Source organism: Nestor notabilis, unplaced genomic scaffold, assembly GCF_000696875.1.
Source record: "Nestor notabilis isolate BGI_N333 unplaced genomic scaffold, ASM69687v1 scaffold3196, whole genome shotgun sequence".
Classification (NCBI taxonomy): Eukaryota; Metazoa; Chordata; class Aves; order Psittaciformes; family Psittacidae; genus Nestor; species Nestor notabilis.
In genome coordinates, this window is record NW_009933130.1 from 38,371 (window position 1) to 58,267 (window position 19,897).

The following is a 19,897-nucleotide window of genomic DNA, read 5'->3' on the forward strand; positions in this document are numbered from 1 at the left end:
CTCCTGTGTATGTTTGTTGGAAGCCAGTGGGCTCCTTTAAGGACAGGAAAGCTGCTCTTCAGCGAGGGCTATATGAACCATGGAGCTAAGCAAGGCATTCAGAACCTACCTATGACTTTCCTCCCTATTTAAACATGCCTTCTTAAGGAAACTGGTCTGATGTCTGGCCATCACTGAGGAACTCATCAGTTGTCTCCAAGCAAAGAAACTCTCAGTTCCCAGAGTGCCAGACAAGGGTGAGCTCCAGAAGCCATCTCACCAGACGTCTTGTGAGAGAGCAAGTGCTCAGCAGCGTGTTTATGAGACTGAGCCAGACAGAGTGAGAAAATGTAGAGCCAGGCCCTGAAGGCTGGAGATTCCTCTGAGGTTACGAGCCATTATTGCCAAAAAAGGAAGGGGAATGGTATTTTTTCCCTTCATTCCTGGCCTGCTGCTTGACACCGAAATGAGAACATGATTGTATCGGAAGCGCTGCTTATGGGCTATTATTTCCTGTGCTTGCTTCTGTTGTTACAGCCTCCCTGGTGGAGCTCCTCAGCTCTGTCAGGACCTGGCATTCAGCAGCTCTCCCCCCAGTGCAGTCGAGCTGTGACCCTGCACATCGGCCCCACCATGAGGGACCTGAAGGTGGCAGGGTCAGCCTCCATGCGCCAGCCATCTGGGGGGAGACCTCAGGATCCTAATCCTGAATAACTGTTCCTGAGGCCTTTTCTGCTTCCCGCTGCAGCTGCAAGTCCCAAGGATCACAACTAAAGAGAGAGACAACCCCCTTCTCCCATTGCCCATCTCTTTGCTGGAAATACAAAGCAGCTTCAGGCTGAACAGAACTAGCTGGGTGGTTTTTAACTGCTTGGATTAGCTTCATTGCAACTCAGAGGGATCACATCTGCAGGGGAATGCTGAATGGCAAGAGCAGCCAAGGAACTCTCTGGTGGCTTCTGTCAGAGCACAGGGGGAATGGGGGAAGCCCACCCTCCATCTACACAGTATCCTGTCTCTGCTGAGCCAGCTCTCGACCAGTAAAGTCAAGTCAGAAAGTCTCATGTGGGTGGCACTTCCACTGCAAACCCTCCCAAGCCAGCTCACCAGTGTCACTGGCTTCTGGCTGTCTTCTGCAATTACCCTTCCCTACCAAATGGATACTTCCCTGTGAGGAACATCCTCGTTCATCTCAACCTCTGGGATCCCCCTCCAAAGCAAAGGGCAGGCTGTCTATTCCGTGTTACAATACAGAAAGCTTCTTTAGAGTGTTTCTGAGGGCACATATAAAATTCCACATGGCTTAGGGAAGGAGGAAGAAAAAGATGAATCAAGCAAAGATCCACTCCACCTGCCCAAAGGGCTCTCCCAGGCCCCAGCCTAGACAGAAGTCAGGACTTGCAGCTCTCAGCTATTTGGAATACTGTTGTATCAGCCAAGCAACTGTCTTAAAGTGTAACAGTCCTCAGGGTGTCTGCAGGAAGAGCTGAAAGGCTGCTTCAGCTTTTGCAGTAGCTTCTCTTTGCAGCCCTCAGCTCTATGTATCAGTGAGGAATTTGCTACCCCTTTTTGTACCACTCAGTCAATGCATCAGGAGGAAGGAGCATGAGCTCAGTTCTATTTTGCTTCCCTTCATCAGCACAAGTCCTGAAGAAAAAGGGGGCATCTCTTACTCCAGCAGCAAGGCATCCCTGGGGAAGAGTATGAGCTCTCCCTTGCTATTGCAAGGAATGAGAAGGAGAGGTGGTACAAGTACTGCAGCACGACAGTGTCACATCAACCACAGTCTCTTCTTTATCAAACTACAGTCCAGAGATGTGAAGCCCCATCTTCTTCATCCCTTCCCCACCAAGAGCAATCTAAAGAGAATGGAAGTACACGAAAGCACCTCTCACATGAGATCATGTTTTGGTTGTGATGTTCTTTGAAGCCGATTTTTGCCTCCTTAATTCTCTTGACAGTTCAGAGAGATAATGTGAATGTGAGAAGCAGAACTGCAGGGCCAGGGTGACAGCTCTGACTTGGCTTTGGCTTGCCTTCCAGAAGATACTACCAGTGAGGACAGGGCTGGAGCTGCATTCCTCCTTTCTTTTACACTGGAGACACTGAGACAGCAACACTTGCTGCCAGACACTCAGCGAGCTGAGATAGGCAATGCTGTCCTGTCTGCTGGCTGTGGAGCCCACCAGATAAGCCGCTTGTCTCACACAGACTGGTGGAAGGGTTTGGCACCATATCCTAGTGAACAGTGTTTAGGGACACAGGAGATGGGAATGCAGGCTATGTCACTGTGCAGGACCCTCCCTGCTGTTCCACAAGTGTTAGGGCTGCATCCAAGGGAAGAGAAAGATGTTTTCAATATGAAAACAAGACATTCAGTATCTTCAAATCATATCCTAGAGGGTCACTTATAAGTGGAGGAGCCTTGTAAGATACGATGTTGAGTGAGCAGCTGAAGTTCCTGGCATTAAGTCAGTGACAGCACTTGACAGCCCAGCAGGAAGAGGTAACAATCCCCTTACTCATTGATAAGGAATTCCCAAATGAAAGCCTGACAGCCAAAACCACACTCACAGCTCTCCCACTTCTTCCTTCCCATTTCATACCCACTCAGTAAATGCCAATGGCTGAGCCATGGCAGCAGCTAATGCAGGAGACCTGTTCTTAATGCAGGGGCTGCAGGAGTCTGTGTCTGCCTGAGTCCTGGTGTTGTGGGGAGCCGGAATTTGTGAACTGTTCTGGAAACACAATTCCAGCCACAGTATGGGACATCTTGTGTTTCAGTGGCTCTTTCCATGTTGGCTGTTATGTGTTTGGCAGTGAGAAGCATTTTGCTTCCACAATTTTTGAAGTACCACTTTTGAAAGTACTATTTCTCTCTACAAATATTCCTGTGTTTCTAACAGGAATCTCCAGGGGAAGAGTTTGACCAAACCAGAATGTTTCATGTTGACTCAGAATGGCTCCTGGGGGTTTTGCAGTCACTTTTGTTATGCCTGAAGAGAAAACATTCTGTTTTCTGTTTAACCTGAACATTCCAGCACCAATTCTTTTCCCTGACCTGCCAAACTGAAAAGTCCTTTCTTTGCAAAGATCCAGTTTCAAACCAAGTGACTTTACAGAAGTTAATTCTGTAGCTAGAAGCAGCTTTGGTGGGTTATCAGGAGGAACAGAGCAGAACAGGCAACTTCATTGTAAAGCTTTCTAAGTCTCATTTAACTGCTAATGCTCCTGCTAGCGTAAAGAACAGATCATAAACCTCCTCTCAGTGCTTTTGACCTTGATGAAGACAAACTTCATGGGGATTATGTCAAAACATGAACTTAAAGAACCTGTGAAACTCTGCCCAGGCCTCCCAGCTAAGGTAGGACTGAATGAAGAAAATAGTGAGGGAGAGAGAATTATCCTTAGCAGGAACAAAGTGAGAAGCAAAATGAGCATGTTCAGGAATTTCACAGACATGAACAGCCCTGGATGACTGTCCTCAAAGGCCATTTCGTGCTTATCAGCTCCCTGGGCTGATGGAATAGTATCTGAAGGGAGAGGTGATGTTATCTCCACAGCTTCAGATATGATACAAATATCAAGAGACAAATTGCTGTCACGGTGTATGAGGTGTGAGGAGAAATGAAAAGCACCCAAAATCCTGTACAAAATCCTGTGTGTGCGCCTCAGGAGGACGTTTCCAACACGCAGGCAGGTGATAGGATGCTCTAAGGTAAAGAGCTGCAGGAGCATACGACATGCTGAGTTCCTGGGGTGCAGTGCTGAGGCCTTTTAAGTCCCTCCCCAAGTGCATCTCAAGCAGCAATTGATCTCTTTTCCTACATAGAAAGAGAATTTACACCCTGCTGTGGGTTGTAGGGCTTCACTGGCTGGAGGTGAACAATGTTCCTGCAGGCACTCGACCCGGAGTTGCTCTGTGCTTGACACTGCTGCCGGGCTGTTCCCCATGGCTGGACCACAGGCTCCTTCCCCTGCACCATCCCGCTGCCTCTGCTTCCTTCACTTGGTGTTTGTGTTCCCTCTGGAGCCCTGCTGGGTAAACAGTAACACCCCGGCCTGCCTGCAGCTTCCTGCAACCTTCCACTGACCTGGAGAGCCAGACAGCCAGTCTGAGACTGAAGGGAAGGGGCCTTTCCCTTGCCTTGCACCCGGTGCTGCAGCTGATAAGTCCCCAGCGTGCTGCAGCTCTTGTCTTTCTTCACATCTAATGAGCTTTGCAGCCCATGGTAAATTATTCTCTTTATGCATCCTATGGGAGTTGATGGGTGTTTCTTTATGGGTGAGATTCATGGGGCACGTTACCTCCCAGCTCAGGAGGAACAGATGTGCCAAGCTACAGGGAAAGACTCTATTTTCATCAAGTGTTTCTTTGCTGACAATTTTCCCCCTTGGAGTTCAGTGCTGGTAACTGAGAGAGGGTGACACCCGCATTTCCCATGCCACAGCTCTCCACATTGCAGCACTTGAGTGCAATTGATTTCTGCCATCTGGAATTAGAGATCTCCCTTGAAGCTCAGGTTATCATTTTTAAGGAAAAGTAACCCCTGTCCCTTTTGTTCCAAGAAGTTCTGTCTCTGAGAGACTTCTTTACAAGCAGTTAACTGGTTGCCGATGAACTTGGGGTGGTGGATGTGTGTGCAAAGCTGACACTGACACTCCTGATGTTCCAGCAGATCATTTTTCCATGCCACAGCCTGAACTCCTCAGGAGTTTCATGAAGGACTCAGCTCTTTGCCTGCACAAACCATAACGAAGGTATCAGCTGGCAGTTGATCAGTTCCCTATTCAGTATTTATTCTTTGTCATTTTGTTAAGATCCAAAGCTGAGCCACCTTCTATTTGCTTATCTCTTCAGGGAACAGCCCAGCTGCCTGGGAAGTGCTCAGTGTCTCCTTCCCAACCCCAGCAGGGTCTGTTGCTTGCTCCTGCTTATGTGGGATTTAGAGCTGGTGGAGCAAAGCACACGCAGGCTGCAGGACCACAGGGGCTGGCTCTGGGGCTCTGTGTCCCGGTACGCTTTAGTGCCAGATGATGTTAGTTTTTCTTTTGCACAGAGGTTTGCACTTAGGGAGGCAAAAAAGCCTCCCTGACATACCCAGGGTTATATAGTGAGTGCTTGACCTTCACCTGCAACTGCCTTTTCCTCTCATTCCAGGATCCCATTCCCCTGATGGCCAAAGTGTAGCCCTAACCTCATGGCTAAGCTCTCACGTCAAAACTGTAGTAGTTTAGCCCTACAAGTAGGCACCACATTAGCATCTTCACATTAGGAGCTGCTCCTCTCCCTCACAAAAGTATCCCACACTGTTTAGGTGCTCCAATATTGACACTGAAATAGGGAGGAAAAGAGGTCCTTGGTAGACAGAGAACTCTTCAGGTTAAGGCTACAAACTGGATAGAGCACTGAGATAACACAAATGACAGCCATCTGCTCACTGCACGGGGCTCTAGGAAACCTCACTGTAGGACAAGGAGGGACCCATAAAATAGAAAACCTTTTTCTCCATTTCAAACCAGTGAGAATAATGCCCTTGAGACCTGACATCCACTGATCAACAATCAATAACAGCTCCAGCCAGCCTTTCCTTTCCCAACCCCATCTTCATAACCCCAAACTGCCTTTTGCTGTTGTTAATTGCACAGGGATTTATAAACACTATCTAGATCCCACAGACTGATGCTGGAAGGCTAGATTTATATATTTTGGCTTCAGATTGTAGCTTATGATCTGGGACAGTGTAATTCTAGCTGCTGGCTACACATACAGCAATTCAGGTGCAGGCTGCTATTAAAATCAATTAGGAATGAAATACAGCTTCTGTAAATTCATGCTTCCCACTCTTCAGTCATTTAGTGCCACCATGATGAGCATCTGTCCTATTTACAGCTGGAAACAGCAGATTATTTTTGGGTCTATGGTGCATCTGCACAGTTGGTCAAGGTCAGTGTTGGAGGTAGGGAGAGGTGATGGAGGAGCATGGGGTTAAGTCATTATTTCTTCTCCCTGAACAGGAAATATGTTTGAGAAATTGTATTCCCTTTGACTAAGACATTTCAATCACTGCATAGTTCAATATTTTCTGACATTTTAGGACTGTTTAACATTTGCTTAGCTGCTGCCTTGTGATTTATGTTACTTTTTAAACAAACAGCGCTGCTCTGAAATTCCCTCTAAAAGTACTGGCAGGAATAGTTCAAATTCACAGTTCCAGCTCTTCAGTCAAAGCAATTAGTCAAAACCTGATCCAGATTTGTGAAGTTTGGTGTCAAGAAGCTCCTTTTTTTCACAGCAAGTTTCCTCTTGCCCTTATTCTTGTCCTGTCCTCCTGTGACATGGCACATCAGTTGTTTTAGATAGTTTATCACTATCTAGAAACAGAGGTGAATACAGTTCCCCTCACGCTTCCTTGCACTCTCTTTGTTGCAAATACACAAAAACCTGCTTTCTCTGCTTTTTCCTATAAGGAATAATCCAAGGATCAACTTTTAATAACCCAGGGTCTTCTTTTAAGACACTGGATTGAGTATCAGTATTTCCTATTAGTTTTAGGGATTGGAACAAGGTACAGAGTTGTGGTCTGGAGACCAGGTTCCTCAGCTTAAGGCTTGATGAGGGTTTATTTTCCTTATAGCACATCCTTTTTGAAAGTACTATCAGAATACTTTAGAGCATGTTCTTGCTACCCAGATTGTTCACAAACCTTTTCAAGTCTGCTATTTCCCATGCTTTAGGGGAACCCATTTCCAAACTATAATAAAGTGTGTGGAGGCAGGTCCCAAGCTGAGGATGAGCAGGTTGAGGGTATTGTCCAGGGAGCACATCCTTTCCTATCAGCAGTATAATCCAGCCCAAAAGTGGCTGACTGCTTACACCCTGTGGTGTTGTTGGTATTGCATTAGCTGAAGGGTACCTGAAACTTTGCACCATAAGAATATCCAGTTAGAGAATGCTTTCTAGAAAAATCTTGAAGGTTTTAGGATTTCATAAACATGATTTTCATTTTCTGATGACCATCATTGTATTCGTACAATGAAAAACCAGTGAAGGACACTCAGAAGCTTTATCAACTGAAACTACCTCCGATTTTTACTTCTTTCTATTGTATATGTATGTGCAGCCTTCTGCAGTACTCTGGAGATCTTCACTTACAGAAGAAGCTTTTCTCTTTCAGTGGATTTACATTTACTTCTGTAAACCCACTGTAACAATTGCTGTGGCATTCAGGAGTGCTGCGGGGTGGTATCACCTATGAAAGAAATTCAGAGCACTGGGAAAAGAACTCACCCCAGCGCCATGGAGACCTGTGGAGCTGATTTATGAATTTCATTTTTACAGATGGAGAACAGATAAGAAAAGGAGGTTTTGTAAGATTTCACTGGTAAAATAGGGTTAGAAATGGGGTATTCCCATTCTTGGCCATTGGGTATAATCCCTAGATGACACTGGCATTTGCAAAGCATCACGATGTGACTGAGTGTCCTGTCACACGCCAGATGAGCAGTTTACCACCCCATTACCCTGCCCTTATGGTCACTGATGAGTAAAGGAGCAGTTTTGCAAATCAGTGTTCTTTTCCCTGCAGACTATAAAAACCCATTTGTGGAGATTCACCCGGAGCATCCCGAAATCATCTACATTTTAGATGCTAAGAAAACAGTTGTTGTCCCCTGCCGCGTCACCTCGCCAGATATCAAACCCAAGCTCACCCAGGTAAGTGAGTGTTGAAGAAAACCAGTTCAGAGGCTGGGCTGCCAGCACAGTGGGTAACATACAAACTACAGTGCATGAAGCTGGCTAGTGTTTTGCTATTGAGCTGTGTACAAGGGTGTTCTGGGGGACAGGCTGAGTTTATCACAGATTTATCTCATCTTGTGCCTTGATGTTCCTCCAGAAATTGGCAAAGACAGGAATGCTCAATTCTCCTTCAGAATTCTTACTGTAATACCTGGCAATTCACTACCCTCCTGAAAACTTCTCTCTTTTATACCTTGAACCTCCTCAGAGCTGTCTGCCCATTTCTGCTCGATTTCATAAATTTAAAGCCAGTTTCAGCCTTGGGAATAAATGGCTGCAGCATCCATCCCTCGGGCAGCAGTTCCAGCTGAATGTCAAGGTTACAGAATGGTTTGTGGAGGCCAAGGCCATTCTGTGTAATAAAAATGGAAATTGAAGGTCTGGGGCTTCCTCAATTGATGGAGGTCTGGTCACTCATTTAACGGGCTTTAGAACTGATCCATAGAGAAGCCTGCCATGGAATGAGGAACAGAACATAGGTCTCCTGGCTCCCATCTTGGCTTTACCTAATAGATGTGCCTTTCTGTTCCCCTGCTTGAGCTGTCCCAATGGGAACAACAGCTCTGCCTCTGTCCCTTTTCCACAGGGGCTTCTGGAGGGGCTGGGAGATGAGGTTGTTCTGCTGGATGGGGTGTGCCAGTGGAGCACAGGCAGACAGAAGTGCACCTCTGCTCCTCATAGCAGTTATATGTCTTAGTTGTTAGATGTCTCCTTCTCCTGGGACACAGCACATGAGATCACGGAGGCTTGAGAGAGAGCACTGGCTCCTGCTGAGCCCAATGGCACATTTCCAGTAGACGTGCTGAGGGACAGCACTGGCCTTATGGCTTTAGCAGAGCTCTGTTTAAGTGTTGCCAGTAGGGATTAAATGAGGGGAGTAAGGCTCCTCTCCAGTTATAGCTTAGCCCTTTAGCCCACATAAGTGTTATCACCTTCTCCTCCGTGGCTATAAAACAGAAACATCCCCATCTTGTTTTAGCCTGCTTCGACCAAATTCATTGCCGGGGATCTGCTGCCAGCACAGTCACGTGAGCCTAAATGTGCCCTTGGACCCTGCACCAAGCAGACCTCCACATTTATTCCCTTATTTATAGGCAGTGCTGCTTGCCAGCTAAAGTCTCGCCTGGTAATGAGTTCAAACACAAACTTGAAGTCATAGAATCACAGAATGGTTTGGGTTGGAAGGGACCTTCAAAAGTCATCTACTGCAACCCCCCTGCAATGAGCAGGGACATCTTCAACTAGTTCAGGTTGCTCAGAACCACATCCAGCCTGGCCCTGAATGTCTCCAGGGATGGAGCATCCACCACCTCTCCTGGCAACCTGGGCCAGGTTTTACCACCCTCATTGTAAAGAATTTCTTCAAGTCCTTTACCTTGCTGCAAGCTGTTGGTGGAGTGAAACCTTTGAGAAGTTTCGGGAGCCCCGGGTCCATCTATGGAAAGTCAGCGCTTGTTTCCCTGCCCGGGAATGTCGTAGCGCCGTGTGGAGCCAAGGTGGCGGCTTCCCGTGCGAAGAGGAAGCGGGGCGGGAGAGGGGTGGAGGTGAGGATCGGGGGGAACAGGGCGATCAGACAGATTTAGAACATCCTCTTCTTCCAAATTTAATCTGCAGCAGACAAGGCACTTCAAAGGGAGGAAGGCCGCTGCGATTTCCTTCGAGCAGCATTGACGCTTTGGCTTTGATTGTTTAAATATATATTTTTGCATATTTTATGAAGATGTTTCATGGTGGGTAGTGTTGAAAAGGGCCTCCTGAGCGGGGTTATTTTTGCCTTCCCCTTCCCCTCGCCATCAGGGAGCAGAGCTGCCAAACCATGAAGTTCAGCTTTATCACATTTTATTATTCTTGTAGAAAATGTACTTTTTTCTCCCATAAATGAGGTTCCTCGTGTTACCATTATACTTTAAAATCATTGCACTCCCTGGTCTTTAAATATGTATGGGGAAAGGTACCTCTTGCTAATACTAAACAGATCCCAGCTAACTCTGCATATCATCTTTGTTATTAATAAACCCATGCTAAGACACACAGTTCAATCTTTTAATGTTGCTTAACATGGTTTTAATTGTGGGCAAAAAAAGCCTTTCCAGCCCTGTCAGATCTGGTTAGTCACCGATGCCACTTACAGCTTTGACCTTCATGGGTGTTAAAGCACGACTAAGCCTCAGGTCTCAGATCTCTTGCTGTAATTTCCCTGAGTTTCCCTAATGGTTCTGAGCAGAGATGCCACAGCTTGATTACTTCAAGAGTATTTACGTGAAATCCATGTTTCCAACGACTGTCAGAAGAGAACTGCTGTTCCCAAAGAAAGCTACTGTCCTGCTGTGCCTCCTACTCCCTCCAGCAGCATCACCAGTCACTGTTCCATGGTCCTAATTCCTTTGTCTTTGGTCTGTGCTGGAAATGTAATAACAAGCAGCCTAAATCAGCGCCAACCTATGTCTATTAGAGACATATGAGCATCAGCTCGCAAAGCCCGAAGCTGAAATTTCTCTGGAACAGGAGTATTATTTAAACTGAATCCTATTTAAACTGCACTGCCACACAGGATGGGTGTTTGTTTGGAGACAGGAAAATAAATTGCATGCTGCAGAACAAGAAGAATAAAAGCAGAAGTGCTACATATTCTCATGTTCTTCCCTGTGAGGGTGCTGAGGCGCTGGCACAGGGTGCCCTGAGAAGCTGTGGCTGCCCCATCCCTGGCAGTGTTCAAGGCCAGGCTGGACACAGAGGCTTGGAGCAACCTGCTCTAGTGGAAGGTGTCCCTGCCCGTGGCAGGGGTTGGAGCTGGAGGAGCTTTAAGGTCTTTTCCTTCCTCATAAGCAGCACTTATAGACACCACTTTTTCAGAACATTACAAGTATTTATGAATTTAGGACCAAAAATACCTATGTTACTAAATCCCCTTATTCCTGCATCCTGTGACTTCCACCTTAAGTCATGCAGGCTGCTTCCTTCTGTGCCTCCTGCACATCAATAGACTGCTTTGAAAGAGCCTCATCCCTTTCTGCGGTATAGGGAGAACCTGATGACTAGCCATAGCCTATAGCTTATAGATGACTGCTGTCAGGTGAGTTAGTGGCATGAATGATTCTCTTTTTCTCTTCATAAATATTTTTAAAGTACTGTGAGATCCCAGGAGAACACGCGGTAACTACACATAGCATTAGAAGAAGCAAATTTTGTTCTTAAACACTTCCAGAAGGATTACCCAACAGAATGCCTGTAAGATAGGTTAATTATTTCCAGTAAAGAGATGAGGGACATGGTTCCTACAATGGCTAGCACGGTATTTTGCCTAAGATCTGAGAGGACCGGTGCTACTGAATCAAAAGCCGCAGTTACGATGTCCAAGTTTTGGATTTCAAAGACAGTCCTACCTTAGGGAGGGCTTTTCTATTTGCTTATGTTGATGTTGCTTAAGATATGTGTGGAATGAGACCACCAACCACTCGGAAAGGTCAAACAGCCACCCTGCCTGGAAAGAACAGCCTTGGCTGATTGCCTCTATGGTCTGAGGGGAAAGGGAACGTCTCACAAGCCTCCCATTTGTTCTCTTTCAGTATCCTTATTCTGTAGAGATGAACTTCAAGAGGATGGTGTGGGACCCAAGAAGAGGATTTGTCATCCCCTCTCATGCTTTCATTTACTCTGGTGTCCTCACATGCACTGCAACAGTGAATGGAAGCGTGTTCACCTCCTACTACCTCGCGCAGAGGCTGGGTGAGTGAGAGCCGCGCGCCAAGCAGTCACCACAAGGTTTCTGTTTCACAGCCAAGCCCCTGGGTATCATTTCTTGGTTAGCCTCAATTCTGTTTGACACATCGAAGTGGAATGGATCTGTAGCAAGTCCAAGCAAACTCATTTTTCCCCTTTTTCCTATTCAGTAGAACTTGGATTTGACCCACTCCTGGGTTTGAAAGATGACCAAGCGTTGAGGTGGCACAAACTAGGAGCATTTTATTCAACCACCACCAAGGCTTTGTTGGCTTGGATTGAGCTGGATTTACATTAAAACAGCTGCTGGTTTAGGAGAAACCAATCAGTAACTTTCTCTATGCTCATTAAACACACAAGATCATGGTATAAAAATCTCATTAAACTGCTCATTCAGACCTTTGCACTGTTCTATGGTTCTCGAGGTGACTTACTATACCCTCTCCCCTGTATTTACAGCTGAGCTTAACTCAGAATGTAAACCTAAATTTGAAGCAAGTAGACATTACATTTTTGATTGTTGGGAATTTATATACAGCTCATTAGAACTTATTTTTCCTTTGTTTTTGATATGCGTTCTTTCTCTTCTCATATATTATATTTCTGACAAGGGAGAGTTTACTGTGACTTCATTCCCATTAGGTCATGGCATCCTTCTATACAATTAGGTCTCAGCTTTGAACAGCAGGCTTGTAAATTTGAATGGCAGCCAAATAAATCCTGTAAATCTCCCTCTCTTTTTCTTCACTGTTGGAGTAATTAGTTTTTACTAGAATCCTGAATGCAAAGCTACAAAACCCCATGAGATCATCCCTTTGTAGCCCAGAAGGACACAGGCAACACCTTACCCTAGAACATGTTACTGTATAATAGTCAGACATGTGTTTGGTGTGGGTCACCATAAACATGATGCAGGCTTATCTCAGAGCTGACCTATTTAAAGCATCAATAAATACATAAAACCAAGATTTGGGGATCCCATTCAGAAAGAAAAGGTTGTTGGTCATCAGAGGGCATGAGAAACATGAGAACGTGTTTCATGTTTTATAGAGATGGATCCTCTCACAGATGTTGAGGCACTCAAAAGGATGAGTTTGTTTGAAAACCCTTTCAGAGGACGGTTGTAGAGTGATGAGTGAGCGTTGGAGCCAAACCTGGCACATGCAAGAGAAGTAATTAATGAATTACTGAGTCCATGTGATCAGTTTGATTAGCTGGTATCAGGCACTTATACCACTGACCTCATGTTTGCATTGCGGGGGCATTGCCCACGATTTCCATAGAAACGAGACAAGGTGGTGAGATGTTTTGGAACCTGGGAAAGGAGCAGATGTTGGAGAGGCAGTTGGAGGGCAGATTCTGTCTCAAATGTGCTTGACACAGAGTGCTGAGTGCTGATAGCTTTGATTTTTTCCTTGCAGAGGGCAGAGTACAGAACCTGGCTCTGAAAGCAACTCCCAAGAAACTGCTGGTTGGAGAAACTCTCTACTTGGAATGCAGAGCAGAAACCTTCATCAACGGGCGCATTGAGCTCATATGGACAAGTCCCAGTGGGAAAGTGAGTTGATGAAAACTCTGTATGCTGCTTTCACAGCCTCCCCTTCCCCAAAAGGAAGATCTATGCACAGGGCTGAGTAAACTACTTATTCTGAGATATATCCAACCACTTGTAAGCCTACAATTGATTGTATTTTTAGTCTGGATCAATCAAAAACTTCTCTGACCATCTTGAACCTCAAATTAAACTGCAAATCTCAGGCTAAATCTCAGCTGACAGTGGCAGCCATGAAGGTTCAAGCTCACGCATCCTGGTGTTATATTAACTAGGAAAAAGTGAAACAAAAGCCAGTTGTATCTGCTGAAATCTCCACCAAAGAATGAAATCTCAATTCTGAGTGTGGGTTCCTGAGCTTTCTGTGGAATGCAACACAAAAATGCCCGATTGGAAGGAGAATCCTGCAAGAGACTGAGCATTTGCTTTGATGCACTGAAACCTTTCAGTTCTCCTAAGCAAAAACAGAGGGAAGATGGAATATTTTCCAAATCAGTTCATTTATCTGAGATACTACTCATGGTTCTATTTGATGTTTAGAATTGAAATGATTGCTTGTTTGCTTTTTAGTGCAGCAAAACATACATTTCAAAGCAGCATCTAAGCCCCTTGGGAAAGTGATTCCTAAAACTTGATTATTTTTGATTTATTTTGTTAACTTAAAGAATGATTTTGATTTGGCGAAGAAGCTACAGGAAATAAAATATAGAATATGGTGTTCCTGAAGTTTGTTTCTTGAACCCCATATGATGGGAGTTGATTTTCCACGAACCCTCCTTAGATTTCTAACATTAGAAATGTGAAATTTCTTGGCCAAATCTCTGGGATCAAATAATCCTCTCCAAAGCAATAATGCTTTCTAAAATTCTTCAGGAATTTGCATTGGCATTTGCCTGTCATAATATATTGTATTTCTGTCATAATATATTTCTTTGTGAAAGCAGGAGTTTTTCAAGATAGAAAAATACTGACTGTGACCAAAACCAACCCCAAAACCTCACAAAACCCCAAAGCACAACCCTGACCTGACACTGCCAGCAGCAGTTTCGCACTGAGATCCCTGGGATGTGGTCCCTGAGAAGGGCTGACCCGGGACACATCCCTGCACTGACCTGCCAGCCCAGACTTCAGCAGCTCCACTCTGCTTCTCTCTCTTATTAGACTAGGTAATGAAACCTCACACAAGGGCTCTTCCTGCTGGTTTGTCTTTCGTATTATTTATTTCAGTGATGGGAGATATGATAATTTGGATATGAATCACTGCTTTTCTTTACTGGCAGACTCTGAAAGGATGAGCAGAATAATCCATAAAGATGCTGCTTTTTGACCCCTCTTTTTCTGATTTCCAGCACCCTTACCCTAGGAGAACCATCGACCAGAGTGGCATGGTGTATAAGGTTGGCAGCAGCCTGACAATTGAAAATGTCACCATGCAAGACGGAGGCCTCTACGTATGCAAAACATTCAACGTGACACGGCTGGAGGCCAATGTCACAGTTACAGTGTATGGTGAGTTCTGCACCTGAACCAGAATACCCAAGAACCAAGATTGTTAAGCTTAAAGAATAATGCCCATTATTAAATGTTGATAAAGAAATGGTATTAGGGAGAATGGCAACAAGTTAGCAATTAGTCATCTACAGTCTCTGATCAATCTGTGAGAGAGCAGCACCCAGCACTGGGTGTTCAAAGAAGCTTTAGAGTTCAAGACTGGGACATGACAGAGGGGAGACTGAGATGAGCTCTGAGGCAGAAGCTCTTCCCTGTGAGGGTGCTGAGGGGCTGGCACAGGGTGCCCAGAGAAGCTGTGGCTGCCCCATCCCTGGCAGTGTTCAAGGCCAGGTTGGACACAGGGGCTTGGAGCAACCTGCTCCAGTGGAAGGTGTCCCTGCCCGTGGCAGGGGTTGGGACTGGAGGAGCTTCAAGGTCCCTTCCAACCCAAATCAGGCTGTGATCCTCTATGATTCAATGACACGGATTAACTTTAGTTGAACTGAAAACCCAGTTGCTGATGCCCTGGAAACTCTGACCTGCTGCACTGGATAAGAGGTACCTCAGGCACTTTACACACTGCTCAAGGGGCAATGCAGATGTGTATTCCCTGCTTCAAGTATCAAGTCCTTCATTTAGAGATAGACCTTCCCTGGCTGTGGCTGAGCTTTGCAGGGGAACTGTGGTAACAGCTTGTGAGTCCATTTGGTTGTCTGCAGCTCCTGCAGGTCTGTATTGCTAAAACTCCAGGGCAGACACAACACAGCCCAAAGATGTGCGCAGTGTACCGTGGCACATCTCCAGCACTTGTCTTCCTGTTCATTTCTCTTTCCAGACAAACCTTTCATTACAGTTTCACACAAGAAAGGGCCTTACTATGAGATTACATCGGGACACAAGTCACTGAAACTGGCTGCAAAGGTGGACGCCTTCCCTCGTCCAACCGTCACCTGGTGAGTACCATCATCCTGAGCAAAAGCAGGAGCACTCGACCTGCCTTTGGGCTCCTGTCTAGAATAGATTTCACTGTTCCTATCACACAGATAAAGATGAAGCTGGGAATGCTCATAGCTGTGGTCTCACAGTACAGCTATGGAGATGTGACTCCTTCCCATGCTGCCTTAGCTCTGGGAAGCTGGGCAAGCCATGGATCTTGCCCATGCTATTTTTCTCTCCTGTCATGCAGAAAAGGTCCCTACAGGGAAAATGGGGTTTTCATTTACCCTGAACACAGAACTGTTTGGAAGAGTCAAGTAGAAAGCTGTTGGGGAAGGGTTGTTGGCAGCCTGCAAGGAGGCAGTGGGTAATAGAAAGCTGCAGGTCACATTTTCAACATCAGAAATTGTTTCTCTTCATGGCTTTTAAATAATGCTTTCCAGCCCTGTACCACCAGCAATGTCAGATCCTTGCAACGCAGTGAATCCTCCCCAGCAAACTAAAGGCTCCACCAGGACTGTAATGGATCAGCTTAACAGGAGGGGGAACATGTGGAAGTTGTGGTGGCCCCATCAAGTGTTCAAGGCCAGGTTGGACACAGGGGCTTGGAGCAACCTGCTCTAGTGGAAGGTGTCCCTGTCTATGGCAGTCAGCAAAGGAATGCTCAGGGATGGGTTTGCTGCATGCTTTTAGCAGTGCAATAACATGTAATTCACTAATACTCACATCAGTGCAATCAGTGCTGCCAGGAGGTGTTTTTAAATGCTGCTGTTATTTAGGAGATGGAAGTGGTTTTGTGAGTTGAAGTGGGGTCCGTCCCCTCTCCCCTGCCAAGGCTTTGTTCCCGGGGCTCAGCATGGAGCTGGTTGGGAGCTGCCCGGGACCACCAGAGCTGCCTTCCCTGCGTGTTCAGAGCCACAGCTGTTGATGTTGGAGCTCTCTCAGTACAGTTGTTTAAATGGCTGCAGAGGAGGTTTCCAGCATTCCCATGCAGAAGGACACATGCCTCAGCTTCTCCTTGCACCAGGCCTAAAGCTCTGCGTGTGGCAACGTCTGGCCTATTCCATAATCATAACCCAAATCTGCATATTGGAAATGAATTCCTCACTGACCTTCCTACTGACTGTAAATTCTCCAGGTCACAGGCTCCAGCTTTTACAGCAACAGTAAAGGGTCATACATACATATGGAAAGACATTTCTGCCTAATTAATATATTGTTTTAAAACTGATGACAAGAATTTTGGCTAACCCATGATTTCCTGCACTTAGAATTGCACACCCAGCATAATTTAAGGACATCTAGATGTGCATTTCTGATCACAGTTGAGCACGTGAGAGGCACTGTTCATTCAGATCCATTAAAATGCCTTTTTCCTGTTTGCTGGATGAAGCCATCCCATAGCACTGCAGATGCTACACAGTTTTAGTGTGGAAGGATAAAAAGAACAGATGTCCAGTTCAAGCAGTGGTTAAATATCATAGAATCACACGATGGTTTGGGTTGGAAGGGACCTTAAAGCTCATCCACTTCCAACCCCCTGCCACAGGCAGGGACACCTTCCACTAGAGCAGGTTGCTCCAAGCCCTATCCAACCTTTTCTGTTTCGAAGGATGACTCTTTACCCCCCTAATTTGGGCAGCAGTTGGGTTTCCTGAGGGCTAACATGCACACAAGCACATGATGAGCTCTGATGGGACTTTCAAAACAGGTACAAAGATGGCAAACTGATCAAGGACAACCACACGTGCTATGAGCCGGATCCACTCAAGTACAGACTGGGTATAAGAGACGTGAGACCAAAGCATGCTGGAAACTACACCATTGTCCTGAGCAATGCAAAGTATGGCCTCTATAAGAACCTCACCATGCAGCTGGTGGTGACAGGTAAGGACTTGATGTTTATAATGACTTCTACTGGGTTCTTCCTCATTTTCTGTGTGGTGCTACTCTACCTGTCAGTAGGAACGGGTGATGTTTGCCCATGGTTAGCTGAGGGAGCTGATACAGCACTGTGCATAGATTACCACCTCACTTAGGAACCACTTGAGATCCACCTCATTTCACACGTTAAATCAAAGCAACAGAATGGAGAGCTGCTCTGAGGAGTTAGTCTGAAACTAGGACATTTAAAGTCACTTTGCACTTAGAAAATGCACCTCAGAAGCAGCCCCCAGCACCTTTGGGTCTCCACAGAGGGAAGCAGAAGTGGCTTAAAAGTGAACAAACTGAACAGGACTTAAGTTTTAACAGGCGATCTAATAGTGAGTTCTAGAGCTAGAGGCATGGTTTCCCAAGAGACGTGATAGAAGTTTTATCCCTTGAGGTTAACAACTAGCTTGGGCAAAGCACTGGAGAACATATGCTGGGACAGGAAAAGTCCCAGTAGGGCTGACGGAAGGAACTAGATAAGCTGCCCCATCTTTTATGTCTGTCCATCATCCTGTACAGAAACACCTTCTAAGTCTGTATTTTATGTATTGTCATTTATCTGCTGGGAGCACTTGAGAGACAGGTTCATCTTCAGGGGAGTCTGGGGAAAACTGAAGTAAACTGTGCTGTGCACTGAGGCAGCTTCATTGACATAGAGGAAAATAGATACTGGCATCATTTTTATTAATCTCCCTTGCTGGGATAATGGAAGGCAGAGCCACATTGTCTCTCTGCACATCCACTGCCTCTTCTAATCCATTGAATTTGGCAACAGGGATTGAATCATGAAGCCAAGTAGGAGTTCAGCAAAACTTAGCCCTGCTTCCCATTGCACTTCCCAAGGTTCACACAGGCAGTGAGACAGATGAAGTTACTGAGATAGGTTTGCTGTCTCTTGTGTGCTGAATTCCTTTCTCCTTATCCTCTTCACACCTAACAATGTTCTCAGTTGTCCTGTTTTGTATAGTTATGTACTGTTGCACCATGTATGTTCCAGCATTGGTGTTTTTCTCATTTCACCTTTCAGAAATAACACCTAACAAACGGAGAACTTGCACTAAGGTACATTTGGCCTATTAAAGATGCTAAATAAGGTACAGCAGCTTAAACCACCTTGAGCATTACATAAAATAAGGTGTGATTTAGGAGTGGAGGGAACTGAGGACATGCTTACGGTCAGGTTCTGAGCTCGGCGGATGAGCTGGGCTGTGTTAGGCTGCAGGAGTTTGTTCACTTGAGATTGTTTCTCCATACAATGGTTCTGCCGTCCTGTTAAGAGAACGGAAACGTTCAAAGGAAGAGAAAATGAGGAATGATAATAAACTATCTTGTCAAGGTAAATACTGGTGGTTGCATGCAAGACACAATGTTTACTTGAAGAGCAGCCATTCCCCAAATAGGCATATGAAAAACAAACAGACCTTGTTTCTATCAGCAAGATGCTATTTCAGGATTAAACCATCCCATGCTCTGAAGTACTGTAAGAGCCTTTCATCTTTACTGTATGTACAAGTATGTGGTATTGTGTGTCTCACACTGGTGCTCCTGTTAGCCTTTCTGAGACATCAGCCCAACAAAGACTTCAAGCAGGAGTAATGCTTGAGTTGCCAACCCACCATTTCTCAGGAGGCTGCAAAGTCCAGCAGCTGCAGGGACGGTACAGGCTGAAGGAGGTGTTGCATGGTGAAGCACAGGGAAAACAAGCAGCAAGTGCTTCTTGTCTGCTAAAAGAAAGTCATCCCCGAAGTGAGAGCAAGCAAAGGAAATGAGAGCAAGGAAAGGGAAGTATCTGCCAAAGAATGCCACTGCTTTTCAGCCAAAGTATCTGCCTTGATCGCAGACAGGCTGACACAAAGCACCCAGGAAACCTCTGGTGCCTCTGCCAGGCTCCTCGCTGCAGCACTAACCTGGCACACTGTGGAGCACCCAGCCCAAGGAGGGGGTTGTTTCTGAGATGCGTGTGGGTAGAGACAAAGCCAGGCAAATTTTGCTCTTGAAGCTTATCCAGCAGCAGCAAACTGCCTTCTTGCTTGTGCTTTCAGTTCAAGTGAAGGGACTCAGAGAGGGACATCATTTGCTTTACTTTCAAAGCTCCAAGCTGAATGCAGATTTGTTTTCCCCTTAACATTTCAACAACCAACCTGACGCTTTATCTCCAGTCATCATGACTGATATCCTGGTATCACACCTGAATAGATTGAATTGCTTGGAGTTTGACCAGACACTTAGACATGGAAAAGGAGACCAAAACACCCTTTCTAGCCATTTTAGGGAGGGATGCCCTTGCCCACCACTGAAACACAACGACCTCGGAGCTGGGAGGTGTGATCAATGCCTCTGTGATCACTGAAGCTGGAATGTGAGCACAGGGATTAGCAGACTTGATGGAAAAATCCTCTTGGGCTTGCAAGTGAATACAGTGGTAGGAGCATCAGTTTTGCATCATGTCTAAGTGGCGCATGAGAGAGCTCAGTACCTAATCCTTC

The 19,897-nt window shown here is 45.8% G+C and overlaps 1 protein-coding gene across 1 annotated transcript in view; it reads left to right on the forward strand.

Moving 5' to 3' along the window:
- The window catches only part of LOC104407420 (vascular endothelial growth factor receptor kdr-like), a gene marked incomplete at its 5' end in the record, with an annotated part of 83,869 nt that overhangs the window by 6,498 nt on the left and 57,474 nt on the right, over positions 1-19,897 (forward strand). The window contains 6 exon segments of the mRNA XM_010016700.1: positions 7,569-7,696; positions 11,347-11,506; positions 12,922-13,058; positions 14,402-14,561; positions 15,379-15,496; positions 17,191-17,366. Of these exon segments, the coding sequence (XP_010015002.1) occupies positions 7,569-7,696; positions 11,347-11,506; positions 12,922-13,058; positions 14,402-14,561; positions 15,379-15,496; positions 17,191-17,366 (879 nt within the window).